This window comes from Idiotropiscis lumnitzeri, chromosome 21, assembly GCF_059441095.1.
Source record: "Idiotropiscis lumnitzeri isolate Australia: NSW breed Sydney's pygmy pipehorse chromosome 21, RoL_Ilum_1.0, whole genome shotgun sequence".
Lineage (NCBI taxonomy): Eukaryota > Metazoa > Chordata > Actinopteri > Syngnathiformes > Syngnathidae > Idiotropiscis > Idiotropiscis lumnitzeri.
Window position 1 is genome coordinate 9,496,055 of NC_142411.1, and position 22,392 is coordinate 9,518,446.

The 22,392-nt window shown below is 39.5% G+C and overlaps 2 protein-coding genes and 1 long non-coding RNA gene across 8 annotated transcripts in view; 2 read left to right on the plus strand and 1 right to left on the minus strand.

The window, feature by feature from the left end:
- Nucleotides 1-378: 378 nt before the first annotated feature.
- Nucleotides 379-1,559, minus strand: atp5mj (ATP synthase membrane subunit j). Its single transcript, XM_088286565.1, has 4 exons — nucleotides 1,425-1,559; nucleotides 1,046-1,169; nucleotides 741-761; nucleotides 379-490 (listed from the first exon to the last, which is right to left on the minus strand). The coding sequence occupies exons 2-4, from the start codon at nucleotides 1,167-1,169 to the stop codon at nucleotides 477-479; spliced, it is 159 nt and encodes a 52-aa protein (XP_088142691.1). The 5' UTR covers nucleotides 1,425-1,559; the 3' UTR covers nucleotides 379-476.
- An 887-nt stretch (nucleotides 1,560-2,446) lies between these two features.
- Nucleotides 2,447-4,411, plus strand: LOC148316882 (uncharacterized). Its single transcript, XR_015840124.1, has 3 exons — nucleotides 2,447-2,550; nucleotides 2,665-3,180; nucleotides 4,299-4,411. It is a non-coding gene; the product is annotated as an uncharacterized LOC148316882 (long non-coding RNA).
- Nucleotides 4,412-5,026: 615 nt separating this feature from the next.
- syne2a (spectrin repeat containing, nuclear envelope 2a) overlaps nucleotides 5,027-22,392 on the plus strand; it is a 44,613-nt gene continuing 27,247 nt past the window's right edge. For 3 of the 6 annotated variants that reach the window (XM_088285712.1, XM_088285714.1, XM_088285715.1), the window contains exons 1-33: nucleotides 5,027-5,157; nucleotides 5,247-5,376; nucleotides 6,343-7,308; nucleotides 8,806-8,967; nucleotides 9,403-9,558; nucleotides 9,682-9,923; nucleotides 10,127-12,149; nucleotides 12,360-12,694; nucleotides 12,768-12,912; nucleotides 13,101-13,301; nucleotides 13,538-13,803; nucleotides 13,871-14,021; nucleotides 14,384-14,527; nucleotides 14,616-14,747; nucleotides 14,848-15,030; nucleotides 15,254-15,391; nucleotides 15,536-15,721; nucleotides 16,010-16,132; nucleotides 16,261-16,443; nucleotides 16,966-17,058; nucleotides 17,222-17,317; nucleotides 17,706-17,783; nucleotides 18,081-18,419; nucleotides 18,524-18,588; nucleotides 18,675-18,804; nucleotides 18,910-18,996; nucleotides 19,070-19,219; nucleotides 19,302-19,502; nucleotides 19,919-20,008; nucleotides 20,168-20,353; nucleotides 20,445-20,615; nucleotides 20,890-21,021; nucleotides 21,448-21,647. In XM_088285712.1, the coding sequence (XP_088141838.1) occupies nucleotides 5,102-5,157; nucleotides 5,247-5,376; nucleotides 6,343-7,308; nucleotides 8,806-8,967; nucleotides 9,403-9,558; nucleotides 9,682-9,923; nucleotides 10,127-12,149; nucleotides 12,360-12,694; nucleotides 12,768-12,912; nucleotides 13,101-13,301; nucleotides 13,538-13,803; nucleotides 13,871-14,021; nucleotides 14,384-14,527; nucleotides 14,616-14,747; nucleotides 14,848-15,030; nucleotides 15,254-15,391; nucleotides 15,536-15,721; nucleotides 16,010-16,132; nucleotides 16,261-16,443; nucleotides 16,966-17,058; nucleotides 17,222-17,317; nucleotides 17,706-17,783; nucleotides 18,081-18,419; nucleotides 18,524-18,588; nucleotides 18,675-18,804; nucleotides 18,910-18,996; nucleotides 19,070-19,219; nucleotides 19,302-19,502; nucleotides 19,919-20,008; nucleotides 20,168-20,353; nucleotides 20,445-20,615; nucleotides 20,890-21,021; nucleotides 21,448-21,647 (7,940 nt within the window). In that variant the 5' untranslated portion in view covers nucleotides 5,027-5,101. Of the gene's footprint in view, nucleotides 5,158-5,246; nucleotides 5,377-6,342; nucleotides 7,309-8,805; nucleotides 8,968-9,402; nucleotides 9,559-9,681; nucleotides 9,924-10,126; nucleotides 12,150-12,359; nucleotides 12,695-12,767; nucleotides 12,913-13,100; nucleotides 13,302-13,537; nucleotides 13,804-13,870; nucleotides 14,022-14,383; nucleotides 14,528-14,615; nucleotides 14,748-14,847; nucleotides 15,031-15,253; nucleotides 15,392-15,535; nucleotides 15,722-16,009; nucleotides 16,133-16,260; nucleotides 16,444-16,965; nucleotides 17,059-17,221; nucleotides 17,318-17,705; nucleotides 17,784-18,080; nucleotides 18,420-18,523; nucleotides 18,589-18,674; nucleotides 18,805-18,909; nucleotides 18,997-19,069; nucleotides 19,220-19,301; nucleotides 19,503-19,918; nucleotides 20,009-20,167; nucleotides 20,354-20,444; nucleotides 20,616-20,889; nucleotides 21,022-21,447; nucleotides 21,648-22,392 lie in introns of those variants that run through there. The other 3 variants (XM_088285713.1, XM_088285716.1, XM_088285717.1) reach the window with 3 other exon arrangements.

The window sequence follows — 22,392 nt, forward strand, 5'->3', positions numbered from 1 at the left end:
TTGAGGACAGAAGTGGAAATGAGTAATGATTGGAAAAAGTACATCTTACAAGTATGTGTTTTTTTGCCTACGTGTTTGGCTACATGGTTAGTACTAAATCACCTCTCTATATGACAATTGAAATTAAGATTTACTATCTGAGGATTAAATATTTGCTGTGAATTCATGCAACATCTTTGTTGTTAATAGCCACATTAAAATAACATTTTGCCCTGTGTCCTAACCATGGTCAATAATTGCCATTCCAGTATTACCAGTGACATACAGAACACAAAATTGTATGCCCTGACTAGAAAATCAGAAGAGTAATTTCTATAGTGTTTGTTTTATAGTGTTGACTGACAGCAGAGCGGTAAATATCACTCAGGAAACAAAAAGTGTTCACTGACAATTTTATTTGTTCCATATTAACAATTTGTCCACTGTGAATGGGGCAATTTTACAGCAAGGGGGGTTGGTCAGATGAGTAAAACAACCTAATGAGCAGGCTCTGCAAAAAGAAAATAAATATTAAAGACAACTTGATTTAGTAGATGAATGCTTCAGGAAATAAACTTGCACCAAAATAATTTGATTAGCTTTTGTGACAGTGACATCTAGAGGAGAATCCATGGAACTGCATACATGTATACAATTAAACAATTATATTTAATAAAATTATTTTTAAGTTAAGATTTCATATGCAAATAATTAAAATGAACCAAAACAATAATTTACAAACGACAAGATGGAATACTTACTGTCCTTCACTGCTTTCTTGCCTGAAATAAACACAAATAAATAGAACAAACTTGTCACCAACTAACACCACTAAGACGCAACATATCCATCACAATGACATACTTCATATAGAAAATGGAATATTTGATGATAGCATAACACATTTGGATTGATTTTATTACATTTCTGTGTGGTCTCAGAGCACTGTTATTTTCTTGAACATATTATGCGTGTTTATAAATCTGCTTTTGTACATAAGTACACCGCTCAACACATATAACATAGCCAGCTAAAAAAATTCCCCAACCACAAAACATTGACTCACCTCCATAGGAGACTTTGTAGTAAAGGTATGTCATGATGCCAACACCAACCCACATCTCTTGATAGGCCTTAGTGTAGTACGGGCCCATTTTGGCCCACCAACTTGCAAACATGCTTCCAGCCATCTGCGGAAGGAAGCAACAACAGAAATTTAAGTGTCATCTTCATTTTATTGCAAAATAACGTCTCACCGACTTTACATCTGTTCTATGAACCATAGCTAACGCTAATTAACCATACTAGCTTTAAGCTAACAAGACGAGCCAGCTAACAACGCCAATAAATGTAGCACGCATTATATTCAAATGCTTTAACTTCATAATTACTGTTAGGCACCGACGAAATGCATGACTATGCGAGTTGCAATATGCAGGTACTACCTTTCTGTTTGTCACGGAGCAAAAGGAAGGTCAAGCTAGCACCGGTGACCAAACGTCAAAGTCGTGGTGGTAGAGCTTCTTCTACTAAAAATGCCGCAGTTTGACTCTTGCGTTTGTATACAGCGCGCCACCTAACGGACAACTTACCCACTAACACTTAAATGCTTTACCCACTTTTGCTAGCGCTACAAAAATGCTGAACTTGGGTGAATATTTTTTATGTTTCTCCAGATGCTAAGCCACGAATTCACTCTACATGCAATAAAATATCCACTTTAATTTGACATTCTTCTTTTTCTTGTTTTATTGGACGTTAAAATGATTGAAGCAAAAGCCCTATAATGGACACAAAAGATATTGCTTAAAATGGATGCCACACTGCAGTTTGGGAGGAAAAAAATAGAATCAAGTTGTTATCTCACAAACAACCAACAAAGAATGTTAATAACTATAATTATACAATTATATTTAAATGTGATTCAATAAGATTACATCATAGCCGTATATAACGGTTATGTTACAATAATAGTTTAGGGTTAAAAGTTCTTCTAACCGTCTCAAATAGCTTACAATAAAGAGTTAACACTTTTTTAGGTCTACACGCAATCCTTAATAAACTTTATTGTAACTTTATCGATCCAATACAATCATTTTACATTTTAATAATTCAATGGGATACTACCAACACAAAAACATATTTTACTTTTTGACATTTTATGTAAATGCTTTCAAATATTTCTTCCTGTCACTGGCATAGAAAAACATTTTTTCAGACTTTTAATATATAATGCATTAAAAGAAAGATAACAACATGAGTTTAAATAGTGTTATTTAAACTCTTCCCAAGCTTTAGCCAGTCACATTCTCACCAATGATATTATGTATCTTTTAAAAAAAGGTTGAGATTAAAAGAGAGAGTAGTGTGGCAAGTTTTACTTGTTTTCTGAAGTCGTGTTTGTGCCGTGCCACAAAAAGTCTGTTTGCTCGTTCGTGTGCGCGCGCGCAAGCGTGTATTACAACATGCTCGCGCCTGCTGCAGAAAGCGTGTGAGCGGTTGGAACAATATGTTTGCATGCTGCTGGGCTCAATGCAAGGAGAGTGTGAAAAAGAAGACGCAACAGCAAAGGTATTTTTTTTAATCTAATACAATAAATTACATTTGTGCATTCGATACTTCAATTACAAGGGAGTGTTTCTATGCATCTTGCTGTATTGTTTTGTTTTTGTTTTTGTTCCACAGGTGCGACACCTACCATTCAACTTTTGTCACTTCTACAGCTCAGTTCATCAGTCCACCCTGACTGAAAAGAAAAACGTAACAATCATGTGGAAGCTTTGACTAGACAAGTAGAGGAGGTGTCTGAGGCAAGCTAGACTAGCGTGTTAATGTGTCATATATGGGTGTGTTCACACGGGTCTGGCGTTTCTATTTATCCATATTTGTTTCCACTTGCTCACTAAGGAGTGTCCATTTGTTGCTTTTTAAACATTTTATACCAGCCCCATTTGCTACGCAGGTGTGTTCCGCAACCGCACAGTGCATTGTGTTACAGTGTTGCTCTTTTTTTTTTAATAATTCATTTTCGCTGATATATTCAAAGGCAAGGGGAGCTGAGATTTTATTTTATTTTAAGCGATTTTAAGTGAGCCAGCAAGCGTTCGAAGGAAACGAAGTGAAACAAAAAATTGAAGACTCCAATCAGAAAACAAAGCCGAGGTGGAGGGCGGCCCTGCAATCAGTCCAAACTTGTCTCAGGTGAGTGATCTGAAACACGATGACCAAAAATGCTCAACATGGGAATTATGTCATAATTCTAATAATGCTCCGTGTTTTAAAAGTAGGGAGGTGTGAGTACATAGCAGGGGGGTACGTGGCAACATTTAATAATATAATTAATTTGCAAGATTGTTAACCTGCTGCGCCAAAATCTCAACAGCTGCGGTGGCAGCTAAATGATAAAATTAAAACTCAGAGGGCCGATGAAAATAAACTGCTATAGAAGGTCTGAATTTTATTCTTGTTGAGTGTTTTGTCCATGATATTTAAAGTTTAAACGTTTTCCCAAGTAAATAACTTGCCTTCTTTTTAAATTAATATCCTACTTATTTTCAAGGCAAAATTATGTTTCACAAAAACATTACTCAAGAATAAAATTGGAACAAGATGAACGAATTTTCATTTAAAAATCAGTTGATGTGTTCAACTTTTAGGGCATCAACAACACGTACGAGTGAAGTTGTATGATATGGGGTAGGACATGACAAAAAGATTCCGGGGTACATTAATCAAAAAGGTTGGGAGGCACTTTCTGGTTTAATGATTTCTTAAAATCTCCTAGGTTGAAGGTTTACAGGTCACTAATGAGAATTTTGTGCAATCTTGCTTAAAACCAAATAAAGAAGGATGAATCGCGTACCTTCCTTGATGGAGACAATGAACTTAAACCATATGAGATGTAACTCTTTTTTCCCCCTACCCTCACAAATCAAAACAGTTCTTGTGTCTTAATAAATTGGTCTCTGATGTAATACTGTCAAAATACTGAAAATCTAGATAACTAAAGCAAAATTAACATATATATAGACAAATTGAAAGCATGTGCATTTACACTCGTGAAGTCAGAACTTTATCACCAAGTTAACGATTTATTCCTGTCAAGACGGAACAGTGGACGTCACCAAAAACAGACCAATTATCAGACACCAACACTGATACTGTCACACTGATAGTTCAAATTTGTGCTAACTCTGCAGATCTGGTTACCCTTTGGCTTTGACACAATAGTGCTTTTTCTCTGTACTTTAAATTGAATTGAATCTGAAGTTTGGAATCCTAACCCAATATTGGATTTATTTATCCTCCTGATTGGTCAGTTTAACACAAGCTCCTCTCATCACAAGAGCAGAGGAGAGCACAGCCTGGTCCAAAACGTAGTGAACGAAAATGGACTGAATCATCGTGCTGCTAATCTGATGTTCAATCAGAAGGTACGATCTTAACTCTAAATAATCATATGGAGTAGTATGTGAATCATGTGATTTACAATTCCACAGGGTGTTTTCTTGACAAATTTAACATGGAGGATTTTGGCCAGCTGCTCCAGAACTGCCGCTATAAACTGACATTACTACGGGAAATCATGTCAGAAAGCTCCACCACACATGTCACCGATCCTGCTGATCTAGAGGTGAATTTCATTCAACTGCTAGCTATAAAATCCTGACCAACTTTTGTGACATTTAGGACCATAACCATCGTCTTATGGTGCATCACTCAGCAGTTTGTCTTTCTGCTTCAGCAGACTTTGCAACAAGCCGTAGCAAACATCGAAAAAGAGCTTGTGGAGCTTGCCACTTTCAATGACTCAACCAGCAACATGAGCACATCTGAAATCAAGTCTGGGGTGCACCAGGAAGTAAGTTCACTGCCAAACCACAGGGTGGCGCCAGATGCTAACGTCCAGTTTTACAGTACAATTTAGGCATGCAATACAAGTGAAGTATGAGAGGTAGATAAGTGACTTCTACTTGCTACTTCAGAAGTACATTAATCAGAATAAGCAGTTAAAGACCAATAAAAGATTTTCTTTTCTCAGGATTGTGATGCAAGGTTGAAACTCCTGTCCTCTGGAGTTTCTGACCTGAAAGGGACTGCAGAGTCAAATGTCCCAACGCAAATGCTTCCAGCAGATATCAAGCTCACTCTCCACAAAATTAATGAAGACCTTTATAGGTAACTCGAAGTCAAGAACCATGGCATAGTGTGATTACATTTAAATTTCAGTTCCCGTTTTATTTTTACACCTTGTGTTTTATCTGTAGACTGAGGTGCATTCGTCAACGAGAGAACCAGAACTGTGTTGACGACATGACTGATGGGGTGAAACAGGTCTTCAGCCAGCTGCAATTTAGGAGCCAAACAGTTCAAGCAGAACCATTCCTACCAGGCCAGGTAATTGGACAAAAAAAGAGGCTATTTCGTATTGATTTAATGTAATATGTTTAAACAATAATCATCCATTACTGAGCATGAACTCGAACATACTTTGTGATTTATTATGCCGTTTGTGTTAATCCACTTAGTATTATATTTTCTCCCCATACTTATTTATGTTGATAACTCATCTCAATATTTGTGCCACTCGCAATAAATTAAGATTCTGAATCAGAATTAAAGGGGAAGTCAGTCCCCCTCATTATTTGGAAAAATATGTTCTATGCTCCTTAAAGATGGCATTCTGATTAATATTGTGTTTGTGGAATATGTGTTAAGCAGCAAAATCCACCTGTTTGTAGTTATCTCAGGGGGGCGGCTATTTTGCCACTGTCCACTGAACATGACATCACAGATGCTCATGGCTCACCCGTTTTCTGAAGATGAGCCATGATTGGTCGTTATCTGAACATTAAACAAATGTGATGTCATTTTCAGTTGGCAGAAATTGTCAAAATGGCCGACCCTGAGATGGATACAAAACAGGTGGATTTTACTGATTAATTGTTGTTGATTGGTGGGCGTGCATAGAACATATTTTTTTAGGAAAATCTTTGGGTTGACTTCCCCTTTAACACCAACACCATTACCAGCATGTTATTTTTACTTTGACCTGTGCCAAATCCTTTCATTCATCCAAATTACTGGTTTTTTTTGTGTTTTGTAAGGCTGCTCCGTTTTGTTTGTTAAATTTATTTAACATTATTATTCTAATTGCTTTTTATTGGTGTAGAATTACACTGTTTGCACGTTGCACCTCTTATATACTGTAGGTGTAGATGAGACAACCAAAATCCACTCAGTGTACTGTATATCTAATAGATGCTAGCGAATGTTTTAATGGTTCGAAAAAGCTTCTCCTCAAACTGACTAAACAATCCATGCCAAGTAAGGTTGTAAGTTTTCTTTTGTTAAATTTTACAGGCTTCAAACATGAGCCAAGGTCAAAGAGAACCGGACTCAAAAGTTGTGCCAGGTACACCTGATGACAACAAGATGGAACCCAAACTCATCTTCACCTCAGACGGCAATTTATCAAGACGACATGATTCCGCCGAGGCCACTTTGGATGCTCAGAATACTGAACAAGATTGTACTTCAGTCCAACAACAGGCCGGAATATTTCTAAAGTACACTTCTGATAGTTTCATGCAAACACCCAATGAAGATGCCTTTCATCCATCCCAATTCCTGTGTCCTGATATTTCCCCGTTTAAAACCATACAGCAATCACAAGAGTTAAAAGAGAGCAATATGCTGCATTCTCTTGAGCCAACAGATGACATCACCACCATTTCCAATCCTCTGACAAGTGAACATGGAGTCATTTTTTCAACTCAATGTCCGTCAGAAATTTCAACTAAGGCAAGACTGGGCTGTGGGCAACCAGCAAAATATCCAGAAAACTTGAAGAAAACTGATACTGGGAAATCCCATAAAGATAAAACAACCCCAAAGATCATTTGTAAAACTCAGATGGCCATGCAGCGGAGGGATGAAGCTGGCGACAAAGCTTCAAATGCAGCCTCGTGTTGTGACAGCATGGTGACAATTTTAGAGCGAAAATCTACAGAGGAAATGTCAACGTCAGACGAGCCTGAATCAGATCCACAATCCTCATCAAGTGTAAACACTACAATGTGCAAGTCAAAATCAAGTGGCAAATCACCACTCTCAGCAAACAACGAAAAAACACATTTTAATCTTGCTGATTCAGATGCAAAAAACACATTTCCGCATGCCAAACAAGGAGAGATTACAGATTACAGTCACCCTTGGGGGCAAACACACAGATATGAATATTTGATTCCCCAAAGATGCAGCGATTCGTCCATGACTAAAGAGGAAAGTGAGTTGCTGTTTTGTTCGGAGGCCAAAGAAATGGCAGAAGTAAGTTTTCTGTTTTTCTTTCTCATCATGTTTGTTGTGTGGCTTTTGTGTTTTCGAAGGATACATCATTAAGTATTCTCTCAGGAAATTCTCAAAATGAGCCCTCTTGACTCACTTTGTGAACTGTTGTTTCTTGTCTACCATATTATGGGCTGTTCTCTTCAGAGATGTTTCTATAAAAAGTTAAGTAATTTGGAAATGTCCAAATAACATCGCTTTTTTTTTCTTAGCCTAGACAAGACAGTTTTTAATAGTGTCTTATTCCAGAAATTCATGTAATAGAAGCGAGTACGAACACAAGAATTGGCAGGTATATTATTCAAGTGCAAATAAGGCGTTCAAATATTGGAATCTAGTATGAAAATATGAAACATTTTAATATTGTTCAAATAACTGGTAACGTTGCACTTGAGTGGAAGAATGTGTTTACTGTTGAGCAGCTTTCCGCAAGCAGACGGGAACATCTTCCTTTTAAACAAACAAACGCACATTTAAGGATGTTTTTCCAAGCCACCCTGTCATCTGCGAGTAATTACGACCCGCCTTCCAACCTGTAAAAATTTAAGTCTGCTTATTGTTTCGATGTTACTAATTCTCAAAATACTTACCAAACCTAAACGGGTGAATCAAAATATGCGATTGTCAATCAAAACTGATATTTGTTAGTTTATACTTGTGAGGACGTTCATGAGATGGTGGAAGTGGTGTGTTGGTGTGCTTTTCTAATTGACATAATTTAAAGGGGAAGGCAACCCCAAAGTTTTCTTGATAAGAATGTTCTACGCAGGCCCACTAGTCGAAATACGGGATTCTGCTTGATATTCCTTTTGCGGAATATGAGTTGAACAGTGAAATCCACCCATTTTTTTGCCATCACAGGGGGCGGCCGTTTTGTCACTTTTGTCCACTGAAAATATTATCACATTTGCTCAGATGGCTACCAATCATGCCTCAGCTTCAGAAAACAGGTGAGCCGTGATTGGTCATGATGTCATTTTTTCAGTCGACAGAAGTGACAAAATGACCGCCACCTAAGATGGGTGAATTTTGCTGCTTAACTCATATTCCACAAATGCAATATAAATCAGACCGACATGTTTAAACTAGTAAAGGTGCATAAAAAATATTATTACAAATATATTTTTGGGGTCATAATATATCAACAAATATAATTTTTGCCGGATGAAAAAAAATGCTGTGTAAGGTATTTTCACGTTAAATGCCATGCAGCTCGGTTTGGTGCCTGTTCAGGCCACCTACTCATTTAATTGACATGGTCTATACTTGTGCTCTCCTAACAGTCCCCCTCAGCCCTGAGGCATACCGTTCCACACTTTGCAAATTCTTGTGATCACTGTACTAACTCGCCTGATTGTCAACATGGTAACATAAACAGGAAGCACTGTTATTATCTGAGCACAAACAGGAACAGAATGAGTTTTTTTTTTTTTTTTTTTTTTTTTTGGGACACTACACATACTTTTCTGTGTTTTTTAGGTAGGAGAAGAGATGTCCTCCAACATGAGGTTGGAACATCTGACATCTGACCAGGAGAAGACTTGTAAATCACTTGGACAGCTCTCAAACAAGCAAACCTGCAGCATGCAGGACCTTTTGTCTGAGGTCCAGTACATGGTAGAAAGAAACAACATTATACATGTGAGTATTTCCTCTTTTCTAAAATTACCTTAAATAATAGCACTAGTTCATCAATTTATTTGTTTTAATCTGAGATACTTTAACTGTATATAACCCATTGAAAAAAATGCAAGAGCATGATTAAAGTCATGGAACTGTGAGCAGATAAGGACTTTTGATGGTTGTTTGTTCCCATCATGGGAAGATGCTGTAATTTCCTGGTGCTTCCCAAGAGTGAACAACTGGGGATTTGTTGCTTCAATGCAGTAGAACCGCAAACGTCTATCACATTGCCATTCTTATTTATATGTAAAACAGACAAAAAAGTAATGACTCATTTTGTACATTTCATTTTCTCCCCCATACAGTATTTTTTTGTTTCTTACTCCTTCACTGTCTTCGAGCATACAAGCTATAGGTGTAGCAAATTGCACTTATATTTAATTTATGTTATAGATGACAACACCCCTGGATTTAAACTGGTACCTTCAGTCTTCACCGAGTGAAGCAGAGATCAGACTGGTCAGAGCAGTTCAAAATGTGCTGGCATGTCGATATTTGCCCGCACAGCTGGATGTCGCTGCTATGGCCCAACAACTGGAGAAGGCTGAAGTATGTAGTTTTCTTACGCATTCATCTTACACTACAAATTCATCTTGGTGTATGTATTTATTTTTTTTGTACTGGATGTCACCAATCACAAAATTCAAAGTCGATTCATTCTGGCTACTGCAGGCTTATAAGCTTTGTGTGCTGGACCAAGTTGCTCTCATGAAAAGTACCAGCGCTTCTCAACGTTGTGGTCCAAATGTCTTGAAAAGACTGGAAGCCCAGTGGAGTACAGCGCTGCTGGATGCTTCGGCCACGGTGCAAGTGAAAACTGCCCAGCTGGGTGAAGTCAAACAGTATCACAAACAGCTAGAGAATATCAAAGTGTTCCTACATGAAGTAGATGCTGAGAAGAAAACAATTAACCTGTGAGTAAGCTCGTGGTTGGGATCCATCTCAGTAGTTCCCACCAAGGGATGTTGTAAATGTGATTTGATTTTATTCTTTAGCAATTGTATGACTCTGTTACGTTTACTGTAAATACATTTTTAAGTATATTTCTTTCCTATGTAATGTTCAACGTAAGTTTGTTAAATGATCGTTTTTTTTGTGTGTTGTTTTTTTTTTTTAGAGGCACCTTGGGAAGCAGTGATCTACAAGCTGCAAAACTCCACTCCTTGCTGCAAACCTTAAAACAAAGTGAACAAATGTGGCAAGAGCTCTGTACGTTGAGTAGCCAGTTGGCCGTCCACTTGAGCGATGCAGAAAGCTCAGGTGCTCTTCTTGCTCAGCTTGGAGATGTGCAAGATGAGTGGAGACTTTTGAGTGGGAGTATCAAGAGAGCCCTGTGTCAGGCAGCTAACTCTTCCTGTCAATCATCTGGCTTTATGAAAGAAGCTAAACAGCTTAAATGCAAGATCGAAGCTATCCGGGAATCCAGGGCGTCTCATGGGAAATGTCATGACGCCAAAAGCGCTTTAGAACTTTTTGCTTTGAGCGAAGACCTAAAAATGTGTAACCAGCTCCTTGTCCATCTACAGTCTTCCTCAGATGCTCTTCTCCAGTCCTGTGTCGGCCCGAAAGAGAAGGACGGCATTCAACATGAACTTGAAGAATTGATGACCTTACTGGAAACAACCAAAAACCATGCTGACCCCTCCATAAGTGGCGCTGATGCTAATAAGCAGTTCCAAGAATGGATCACATGGGCAAAAAAGATGGAATACCACATTATCATTGGCAAAAAGTTGTCTCTTTTCCCAGAAGAAGCTCAAATTCAGATAGTTAAAATGAAGAAATATCAGACAGATACCATGAACAGAAGGTCACAGATGCAACTTCGAGAAAGGAGACAGGAAACGTCAGACATGGACGATGAGGACTTTGCCCAGGGGTTAAAAGTAGTAGAAGATCTGTATGCGACTATCACTGAAAACTTGGATAATGTTCTTGACACAATGATAGCGAATCTACAGGAGAGGGAGAAACTGTTAAACCACCTTGATAGCATGGATACGTGGCTAGTAGAAACAAATACCAACCGAGACCACTGTGCTTATGTTGAGAATGTTTCAAGAGTTGACATCAGCTCACTTGAGAACAAGCGGAAACATCACCAAGAAGTCGCTGATGATATAGAAAATCATCTAAATCTAGTAGAGGCTTTGGAGAAAAGGTGCAAGGACATGGCAGAAGACCTGAGTCCTGGAGAGAGCCGTTACCTTGTCAACAGGCTCTCTGGCATCTGGACAGAATTTGACGGGTTGCTTGCACAAGAGAGTGCAACCAGCTGGCATTTGGAGGAGCTAATTCATGAGCGTACCTCTTCTGGTGAGGAGCTGTCTACCATCGAGGATAGCCTAAAGAACATATCCTCTTGTTTGGACCGACATCATTTCCCCATGACACAGGAATCCGTTTTAACAATATCGCTCCTGAAGCATATGCTAATGGAACATCAGTGTCAAGTACAAGCAATTCAACACTGTCAGGAGAAAGAGCGGAGCGCTCTTCTTTGCACCATTGGGGAACTGCAAGACAGGTGCAAAGTTCTTTGTTTCCATGCTATTGAGCAAGACAAATATCTGCAACTGAAGAAGCAAATGGTGGGTTGCAGGGACTTTTCTGAAGAGCAAATCCAGCAGGCTAAAGATGGAATATTACGACTGGGTGAGAGGTTCAAACTTTGCCAGGCCCTCTTAGTTGACCTCCCGCTGATGAAGACACGATGTCAAGAAGCAGCGGACCAACTAGAGGTGATTGGACAAGAGCTGCACCAAACAGAGATGAATTTAGAGAGGCAGAGCATTCGCCGCACTGTGGAGATGTTTGTTTCTCGTGAGCGCACTGCTACAGATGAGATTAAACATTTAGAGGGAAAGCTTCTTCTGCGCCTGTGCTTTTACTCGGCGCTTCCCACCGTGATGGAGTTGTTCCGCAGAACAGCACAAGAGCTGCAGGGAATGGAACCAGTCACTCCAGATGAAAGCGCCATAGATGTCGCACTGCAAAGGCGGTGGGTGATTTGGAGCAACATGGAGTCTGCGATGCGAGTGTTGCGCGCTCTGGCTCGGAAAGAGAAAATTAAGTTTAAGAGTCACGGTGATCTGCATTTGCTTAAAGATTCTGCCATGCAGGAATGCCGTTTCCAGATGGTGAGTCCAGACACTATTAATGCAGTGGAATCTTGAAGGTCAAACACAATTCCTTAACAGCGCTTTAAACTCATGAATTGTTTCAAAACAGATTTTTTTTTCCCCCATAAAATGATTTTCAAATTTGTGTGACCTCAAGTGTTTCCATTACATTTAATATTTGTAAATGTTGAGTGAATTGTGATTTTCCTTAAATTTTGTTTTCAACAGGAATGTTTAGCCAAGACGCGAGAATCCTTGAAAGATTACCAATGGGCTGCTCAGGGAGCTATTAACTTCCTTCACAATGCTGAAATCACATTTTTGTCAGCTCCTGGCGGGTTTCTTGACTGTACGGAGGAACAAACTCAGACCCAACTGGCCATCCAAGCTCTCGAAGAAGGATTTGTTGCCCATATCCAGCACCTTAATGAATTGGTGCCACAACAAGTCTGCCTTAACCGCAGAAAGACTCAAGATTTGCATATTGGCATCCTGAGTCAGTTATTGGTGGGGAGAGCCATACTGGAGGCTCAGGCTCAGCTCAGACTGGATTCCTTGCTGAGGTACTGGCTCTGTTATTATGCCTTGTTTTCATTTTTGTGTAATTTTTAACGTAACTCAAAAACTGTCTTCCAGATGTGAACTTCGACAACAAAGCCACAGGATTTGTCATAAAGACATACAACAGCGTCTTACTGAATTTGAATCAAAGCTTTCAGCGTGTGCGGCACAAGAAATGGCATCCTATGATAAATGTCAGGCACAACACAAACGATCTAAGGTGAGAACAATAATTAATTGTACTGTATCTGTGGCATGACTCAAGCTGAACCTTGTGCATGAGTTTAACAGTGTCAAACCCTGCTGGCTACACTGGAGGCTTTACGAAAGATCATGATAATAAAAATACATCAAACTTGCATCATGCTTTTCAAGTCACTCAAAGATTATTTTTTCTCTCCACTAAAGCACTTGCTGGAGGGTGTCTTCAACCTTGCTACGAAGATTGAAGAACTTGGAGAAAGATGCCCCATGCAGGGATGTGGCATTGGAAAGGATGGGGAGCTTGGCGCCATCTGGAGGCGCTGGGTGTCACTGCGGCGTGGTGTTGGTCTGCTGATGGCACAAGCAGATCAGAGAGTAGAGGAATGGAAGGATATCACAACTAGTGTAAGTCTTGCCTTCCACAGAAACCTTCTCATGCCAATACTCGCCATCCATTTCTGCAATGACATCAATCATGGATAATTCATCCTAATTTGAATACATGCATCCTTGTGCTCCCGATGCACAATGGGCCACCTCCTCACAAGTAAAAAACATAACCTTTGTGGGGAAAATTAAAAAGTTCAAAATAATGTAGAAGGGTCAGGGTTAGAATGAAAAAAATGTATATTCTTCTTTAGGTGGAGCAATGCTGCACCTCATTGTCTATGCTGGAGGCCCAGGTTCCCCCCGACTCCTCGGCTATTATGTTCACGCAAGATGAGCTCCAGAAGCTTCTGGCAGAGGCAGAGATGCAGCAGGTTGGTCTAGAACAAGAGCGGCAAACATTAGCCTCCCTGGAGCACCGACTGGAGCATGTCTTCAGCTTGACAACTTCCAAAGATGCCAGCAGTCTGCCGGGACCTTTTGGTGAAACGCTTGTGAAGATTCAAGAAAATATTAAAAGGTTTGTTAAGTTTGAAAGACCATCTTACATTCTTCGCAGGCATACTAAAAAATACTTTTCTCTACAGTTTGACGGAAAGAAATCTCCATGTGATTGCTGTTGCCCAGAGTGAGGAGAGGGAAAGGCAGAAGTTTGAAGAGAGAATAGGACAGGTGGAGAAGAGCATGTCCAGTATTGTTCCCTTACTGGACAGTCAAATGAGTTCAGAACATCATCAGGTAAATTCATTCAGTCATACAAAAAAATGTTTGTAATATAGTATTTTGGCGATTTTTGCCGCATGAAAAGGGAAAAGTTTACATCTTTCATCATGATGCTATTAAATAAACATTGTTTACGTAATTGATACATCGAAGAATAAAACAGATTTTTAATAAATAAATAAATGAATAAAAAATCTGTACTGGAACTTATCAGGTTGCCCAAATCCTTAAAACTAGTTATTTTTGTTTCCTGAACACAAAATCACACTCTTCCACTTAAAGAACAACAAGTGTTTGCTCGAATTCAATTTGGACTGCTATCTTTTCATTTCTTCTTTCCTGGCATCCATTTTCTGCTTTTATCTTGAATCTGAAAGGAGCTCACAAAGGATCTGTCCAATCAGAAGGTTAAGCTCAAGGAGATCCAGGACAGTGCAATGGTGCATTATGCTGAGATTCCGGCTCATATTGGTCAGCGAATGCAAACTCTTCAAGAGTCTGTGGAGGAAGCTGAAAAGAAAGTAATGAAACTCTTTCCCAATCCTGTCATTATTTCATTACCAAGCTCTCATGGTATTTGTGTCCATCTTACATTTGGCCTTTCTGCAGCTAATTGAGCAGAGTTTGTCTGTTCGAAAACTGGCTTGTCAAGTGACAGAGTTGATTTCTGGCCTGGAACAAGTGAAATTATCTCTGGAGCAAAGGAGCTCCACCGTCGCTGAGGCACAGCATGCGCTCAAGGTAAGCGAGCGAGCCGTCATGAAAGTTGTGGTCATTGAGTGTGAACGCCAGGTGCCAGGCGAGGAACTCAACTCATCAATCAAATGCTCCGGTTTTTCAGCGTGTGTGGGACAATTTGGACTCGTGTCACAGTCGCTTAATGCTCTTGGAAAGTGAGGTGCAGGATCTTGTGGAGGAGCAATCGGCCCAAGATCACCTATTCATGGATCAACTGACACGCCCATTGCAGCTTTATCAAGACGCGGTGCAGATGGCCGAGCATCGTACTGTTTTCCTGAACAAGGTCCGACGCACAGTATTTGGGCAAAGTAACTGGGATGAACAGTAACTTCCTCTCTTCTGAGAAGTCATTGTTTAAAGGGTTTCCTTTTATCCATATAGTTTATTCACAAAGTCACAAAATAGACCTGGATCTAGGAAAGGCGCATTACAAGTTATTTGTCATAGTGGGAAGTGCAATTTTCAATTTTAAGTACTTGAAGAATTTTGCTTCATCTGTGTTCTAGATCCCCGCCTCGCTTCAAGAGTTTGAAGACCTCCTGTGCAGTGCCACTTGTTGGTTTGATGAGGCACAGGCATGGCTGAGTATGCCCTGCTCGTTCCCGACATCCAAAGGCCTCCAGAATCATGCCAAGTCGCTCCAGGTTAATGACGTCAACCGTTAATAGTGTCACAAACATTCCTGTGCTTGCTCTCCCTCTTCATACAAAAATTTAACACGATAGACGAGCCTTTTCCATTTCATTCTCTATCAAACTCACAATGATTTCTTGCATCCATGTCACCAGCTGGTTCTGGATGACTCGGCGAGAATCAGGAGCACACTGAAGGATTTCCGGCCAGTGTTGGCTGAGATTTCCGCTGTGTGTGATCTCAAATCACAGGAGGAGAGGATGGATAGCACGGAACAACGGGTTCAAAAGATGCAAAAAAACATTCTGGAGTTAATGGAGCAGCTCAAGCAGGCTGTTGAGGTACTATATGATTTCCAAATATTACACATTGAAAGCTTCATTTTATTTTTATTTTTTTTTTAGGATGGTGACAATTACAGGATTAAACATAGTATACTAATGCAGACTGATATATTATGATCAATTATGGTCATGCATATTTATAAACTATGTATTTAATGATGATACAGCTAATCTGCTAAACTTGGTTTCCAAAGTACGCAAAAGCAACTCTTGGCATAAAAGCCAAAGCACTCAAGTATTTGACGTAACCTTTTCCACTGAAGTGTTTGCCATAACCTTTTCCAGGTAGTGGTGGCCTTGGAAGATGAGCTAAAAACCTTAGAGGAGAATGTCCCAAAAATCAGAACTATTTTGTCCTCTATAGACAATTCCAGCATCACATTGAAAGAGCATCTTCAAAACCAAAAGGTGAAGTTTGTAATATTCGGAATAAAAATGGACAGTTAGAGATATTCAGTGTTGTAACCCACAGCTATGAATAATTTATATATATTTTTTTTAACTTTCCGCTTGACGTTTTCACTTGGACTGTGAAGGTGATCCTGGACAATGTCCACTCAATGCAGAAAACATTAGAGGACATGGAGCGCTACAAAGGAGATTTACACCTCCCACAGGAAACAAACGAGAGTCTCTCGGTGTTCTCTGGAATAAAACATCTCCAGCAGGTGCTGACAGACTTGGAACATCTTACCCAGCAACAAGCCATTCTTCTGGAGGTAAAGCACGGATTCTACATTTAAATAAAATACTGGATAGTCGAAATTACTGCTGGGAATAAATGGACGATGAGAATTGATGATGCACTAACCTGAGCCAAGCTTAAACGTCCCTAAATTGCACCAGCGCCAAATTGCGTAACTTCACATGCTTAGGTTTTCTAAAAATTCTAAAATGTTTTTGTCCAATCATTATTACCAATAAATAGTGCGGAATATATGATGTCATTGGTAGAGGTACTTTGTTTTAGCAATTAAAAAGGATCATTTACCTTAGCAATAGAAAATAATGTAATTGGTTTCCATCTGAATTTATTTAGCAGACTAAGCGCAGCCTCAGGAGGGATTGTGCCTTTTCCTTATTCGTTAGCTTTCGACTCTGCTGTACTTCGGGTATTTATGTAAATGTGATTTATGTTTTTAATTTGTGTATGTCATTTTGTTATTTATATGACGGCATATGGAAAGCGCATTGTTCCAGCTCCAGCTGTTGTAAAATTGTATTGTGTCTTTATTTTCAAGGAATCAAGTGAGGGTGATGGTATTGTCCCCAGCATCAAACCTAGTGCAGAATTATCACACTTGGATGGCACTCTACAAAATTACTTGGTCCAGGTAACACAAATTAAATATGGTCAACTGACTGCTCTCATATACTTCAGCACTTTGAAAATATTGTAAAACTTCAACACTTTCAGGCTGTATTAAGAAAATATTAATTCATGAATCTTGAAAAAAAGTTTGATTCAATGCGCTTTGCCCTTATCACTTTAACCAGGAGGCTTTTGAGGATTCAAATTCAGAAGACGATCCCGACGAAGACGAGAGCTGTCACTCGTCATCCTCCGACACACTAACGTGCAGTATTCCAGAGGTAAGCCTATCGCAGACTTTTCCTATTTGGGTTTTGTTCCAAATTAAGCTTTCAAGCTGAATGTTTGCTATGGTGTATTTTGAAATGAAACTCAACAATCTTTCGAATGCCTTTCTAATGAATCTTTCTCTCCTTTATTCACACATCATTGAAATGTCATTTTTTTGGGGGGTTTTCTAATTTGGTGAATTCAACTACAGTATGTTGTTAATATCAGGCTGTATGAGATAAGCAGTCAAGTTTCTCTGTGGCACTGTCACAAACAGCTGCTTTAAATGTGTCGCTTCTCAGAAAACACACACACACACACTCACACGCGCGCACAGCATAAATGTGCATGTGCATGTCAAGAATTTCCGTTTGAAGAACTGATACGTTCATTTGTTAGGACCCAGAGGACACGCTGTGCGCTCCAGGGGTGCAAAGTGATGACATCATTGACATGGAGGCACTGTCTGATGCTAAGGTAAGTAATCTGTGAATTGCAAAGTCATCGTTTATGTCATACTACACAGTTTTTTTTGTTTTATTGCAAAATATATGACCACATTTGATTTGGTTTTGTTTTATGATAACGATTTACCACCTGGCACAAATGGCTCGTCAAAACATAATTTGCATCATTGGCATGGTGACATCAGCTCTTCTACGTTGGTTGTCGATGATATTTGCAGTGCTTCAAAACTAGCAGAGCTTAGCAAATCTTTGATGTGGCTTTGACTGACTGGTTAGGAGATAAATTTGTTTGTATTCTTTTTTTCAGGCCTTGCCCACTGTGTCTGAACAATTTTCTGAACCAGTTTCTCAAGTGGAGAAAAGATCAAATAGTACGGAATCATGTGGGCTTCATTCTAAGAGTGAATCAACATCAGAAACAAGACTGGACACTGAAGCTGAGAGTGATGAAGTACTTGGGTTCAAAATTGTGGCACCCAAGTCTCTCATCTCTTCCACCGTTGCTGCCAATGAAGACTGCCCGACTGCTGTGACCGCAGATGACCTTTCTGCACTTTCAAATTTGGACAAATGTGTCACCACTTCCAATGTACTGTCCAATCAGGCTGCAGCCACAGGGGAGTCCATGGCTACACATCCAAGTCAAGTAAGCACCTGAAAAGACTTTTTTTTTTTTACTTGACTAACATTGTGTTTTAAATTTTGATATATTCACATTTATGTCTATTTTTATTTTTCTGGGATTGAAAGAATCCAAGTGGATCCATCATCAGTGATTCCAAAGAGGGCTTCAAGCCTTCAGCAGAATCTATCATGTAAAATCTCCTTTACATTTTATGGTGCATTTCAAAGTACAATAAATGTTCCTATCGACATCAATCCAACACGTAAAATTGCCCAGGTCCAGCAACGATGACACCGAGCAGCGACAGTGGAGCCTGCTTCACATTCAAATCACTCAGAAACTGGACACCCTACAAAAACTTGAGGAACAGCATCAGAGGCTAATTTCCTATGGCAAGGTTGAAATGGTGAACAAAATACAACTGAATATTTTTATACTAAATGAAGCCCACCATATAATGAAAAGAATCAATCTTCTGATATAAATTATCAATATTTCCCTTTCTGTTTAGGTTCCGGAAGCAAAACTGCTGTCGACTGGGTCAGCTTCAGCTGTTCTGCAGAATGCAAATGAGGCTATCACCACACTGAGTCACATAGTACGTCCATGACAATCCAACTTTCATATGGGTGTTCCTGACTGGTTTCTAACTTTTTTTTTTTAATTATTAGGTGCGCTCTGCAGATGATCCAGACATTAAGGAGAAGTTAAACTTGGCTGCGCGGCAAGTTCTTCATTGCATGGATGCTTTGACAGACCTTCCGTTCACTCCTGGAGGTATTGGGGATGAAGAGCCCCAGCTAAGGACATTACAGCATGATGTGAATAACAGAAATCATCGAAATATTTTGAGGGTCTCAACTACAACCGCCCTGATGGTCTCCATCTTCTGTTTCTGTATAGTGTTTATCTATGGAGCTTGTCAGTCTGGCTGTCCTGCTGCATGATGTGGAGTCAAAGATCAGTCCTGTACTTCAGAAGGCGGACCCAGACACTCTGAGCTGTTTAACATTGCTGCAGAAATGTCTGACAACTGCCCAGTTAGTCATCACCCCTTTCAACGAATCCTCCTTTGACTCTCTGGGTCTTAAAAGGCAACATCAGGTATATAATGTGTTTGGATATGCAAGTGCTCATTGACCTTTAACAGGTAATTCCCAACTGCGTGGCCCCAAACTTGAAGATTTTCAAGCTGTACTTAATGGTTGCTGTATTAAAATGTCAAATGAGTTTCGAGTGACATTTAAAACGATTCTTAAATGCCTTAAAGAGTATGATGTTAAATTTTATTCCTCTAACGGGTCTTAATGTTAAACATAGTTTGTGCAATTATATTTCATGTTGATGTTAAGATAAGATGTCCTTTCTTATCTTAACATCAACATGAAATATAATTGCACAAATTATGATTTTATTCAATTTTTGTGACATTTTGTATATTTATACATGTATTATTGGCATTTCTTTATATTTACTCACACTTACTGTTTGAAATTACAAATACAACACTTTCCACTCAGGAGCTCTTCTCCAACCAGTTATGTTTTATGGAAGAGATTCAGCTGGGTCATGAAATATTCACAAATCAAAGAGACACATCCATTCTGGAGGTAATGTTGATTTATGTACTGGTATTGATGTATCATTTAACGTTTTATAATGCATTTTCTTGGGGGGGGGGTTTGGTGCAACTACTAGTTTACTGTCAATACCTGCAACAGAAAAGCAATCTGGCTCAATAGCTCTAAAAAAATATTTTTGTTTGTCAGCAGTGTGTGATGGGCAGACATGTGAGAGAGAGTTCAGGAGAAAATGCCCCAATACAAAAAGCGACCCAGTCCTTCCTTCATGGAATAAGGACCCTACTGGATCTTGGTGAAAGATGCGTAGCTGAGAGGCAGGCGAGCCCTGTTAACAACTTCAGCCAATTACGTATTAGTCTCCATAGAGACCAGGTCCTTGTCGCCTTCATTCCCTTTCTCACATTTTGTCAGTTAAGTAATTAAGTTCTATTGACTGATTTCCTTTGCCTTTTATTTAATCTAGAAGTTCCATCAGTTTCTCGGAGCTCAGCTGAATTTTATGCAACATCTATTCCATCGGAAGCCTAAAGCACTGCAGGCCCTGAAGGATGATCAAGCGCGACTGGAAGTTCGAGGCAAAGCTCTGCTACAGCAGTCGCTACAACAGGAAGTGGCATCTCAGTGGAGGCTACAGGTTTATTTTCACAGGATATACACCATACAGTGTCAAGTTCAACGTAGTGAAGAAGCTAGCCTTTTTAAAAAAGAATGTTTAATTTTGTGAATACAAATTAAGTTCAAACTTAGCTATTCACCGATGACTTTGGATTTAATGGAACGTCTTCTGACCACATTCTCTCTTAGCCAAATCCATTCATCCAACGTATCTCTGTTTACAATTTCAGTCATTTTATGCATGTCAGCCTCTGCATTCCTAAAACAAATGTTTTTGGTTGGACCTGCTGCAGGAGTGGAACCGGTGGGAGGACAATTGTGGTCGACTGGGAAGACTGCTAGACAAGCTTGAAGTCTGCATCAGCCGTGCAGAAGCAAAGGATGAGGAGTCCTCCTGTATACAACGGCGTCTACATGCCTGTCAGGTAAGTTAGCAGCCATTATGGTGAAAACACCATGACCATGCTATATTGTCAGGAGGCCTCTGACTTTGTGCACTGGGACACGGGGAAGAAAAAGCATGCAAAGCTGCAAGTATAGAATTGTCCCAAATGAAGAGATGATATTCTGATCATTTAAGATGTCTCGAATGCAAACCAATGATGTTGTTGAAGTGTTTTATCGACATAGTTGAATTGAATAATACCGGTTGTATCTGTTTTCTTATTTCCTTTTCCACCCCCTGAACGTTTTACAGTTCATTTAGTAATTAGAATTTACTACCACTGCTGCCCAGCACTCCTGCAGTTTTATGATCATATAACGATGTTAATAGTTGGCCAAGATTTCTATTCGAGTGCTGGGATAGAATCTTTTGGCTAAGAGCAATGTTGATTCTCCGTTTCACATAGCAAACTTTGGTCCAATTGGAGGCAAACAGAACAACCCTGGGACAGCTCCTGGATCAAAGATGTGTGCTGCAGACAGATCCTTCATTTGCACGCTCAGTCAGGCAGACAGGTGGTGCTCTGGAGCTGCGATGGAGAAACATCAGCAGCCGCATGGAACAGGAGGTTCAGCGCTGCAGTAACGTCTCGGATAGCTGGGTTAGGTGGGCTAGTTTACAATACAGTGTTTATTTATTTATTTATTTTAATTTTATTTTTCTGTACCTTGATGCCTTCACTTTTGAGTTCAATTCGCTTTGTGACCAAGCTCATAACTCGGTCTACTTGTGTATCAAATTAACACTCCCCATTGAAATGAATTGAAATGTCATTAATCTGTTCCAACCCTAAATAGAATGAATTTATTTGTTAATTAGATTAAATAATCATAAAGCAAACTGTAAACTGGTTTTATAAAATTAGATATTGTATGTTGAGACAAGCCCTAAAACAGAAACTGTAGTGTTGGTTAAACTATGGTTGTCAGACGTGTTTTTGATTCCCATCCTTTTAAGTATCTGTATCTCACCGTAAAGCCCTTAGGCATGTGGTAATGAAAGAGAAAAGATGCAAACGCCACACAGAGTTCCAGTGGAGATTCAGACTCCAATCTCCCGACTGTGAGACAGACATTCTCACTAGGTCACAGCGCTGCTGTGCTGTGCCTGACTATAAAAGAAAATCCGAAACTAATCACTGGATTTTCATCTAAAAACAATTCTGTCATCTCAACTGGATTAGCTTTTCACTTTTGCTTTTCTTTGTTGTTTACTACACTTGAGTTTTATCTCGTGGATTTATCTGGAACGTGCATGATATCACAAAGAGTTAAAAGAAATTTCTGTTATCAGTATTGGACCGAAGCCCCTGTCCTCTCCTCCAACTTAAGAGAAGAGTCATGTTCTGCTT

Coding starts and splice junctions, on each gene's coding strand:
- atp5mj (XM_088286565.1), bottom strand. CDS start 1,169: ATGGCTGGAAGCATGTTTGCAAGTTGGTGGGCCAAAATGGGCCCGTAC. Junction 762..1,045: donor CTACAAAGTCTCCTATGGAG/GTGAGTCAATGT, acceptor TGTTTATTTCAG/GCAAGAAAGCAGTGAAGGAC.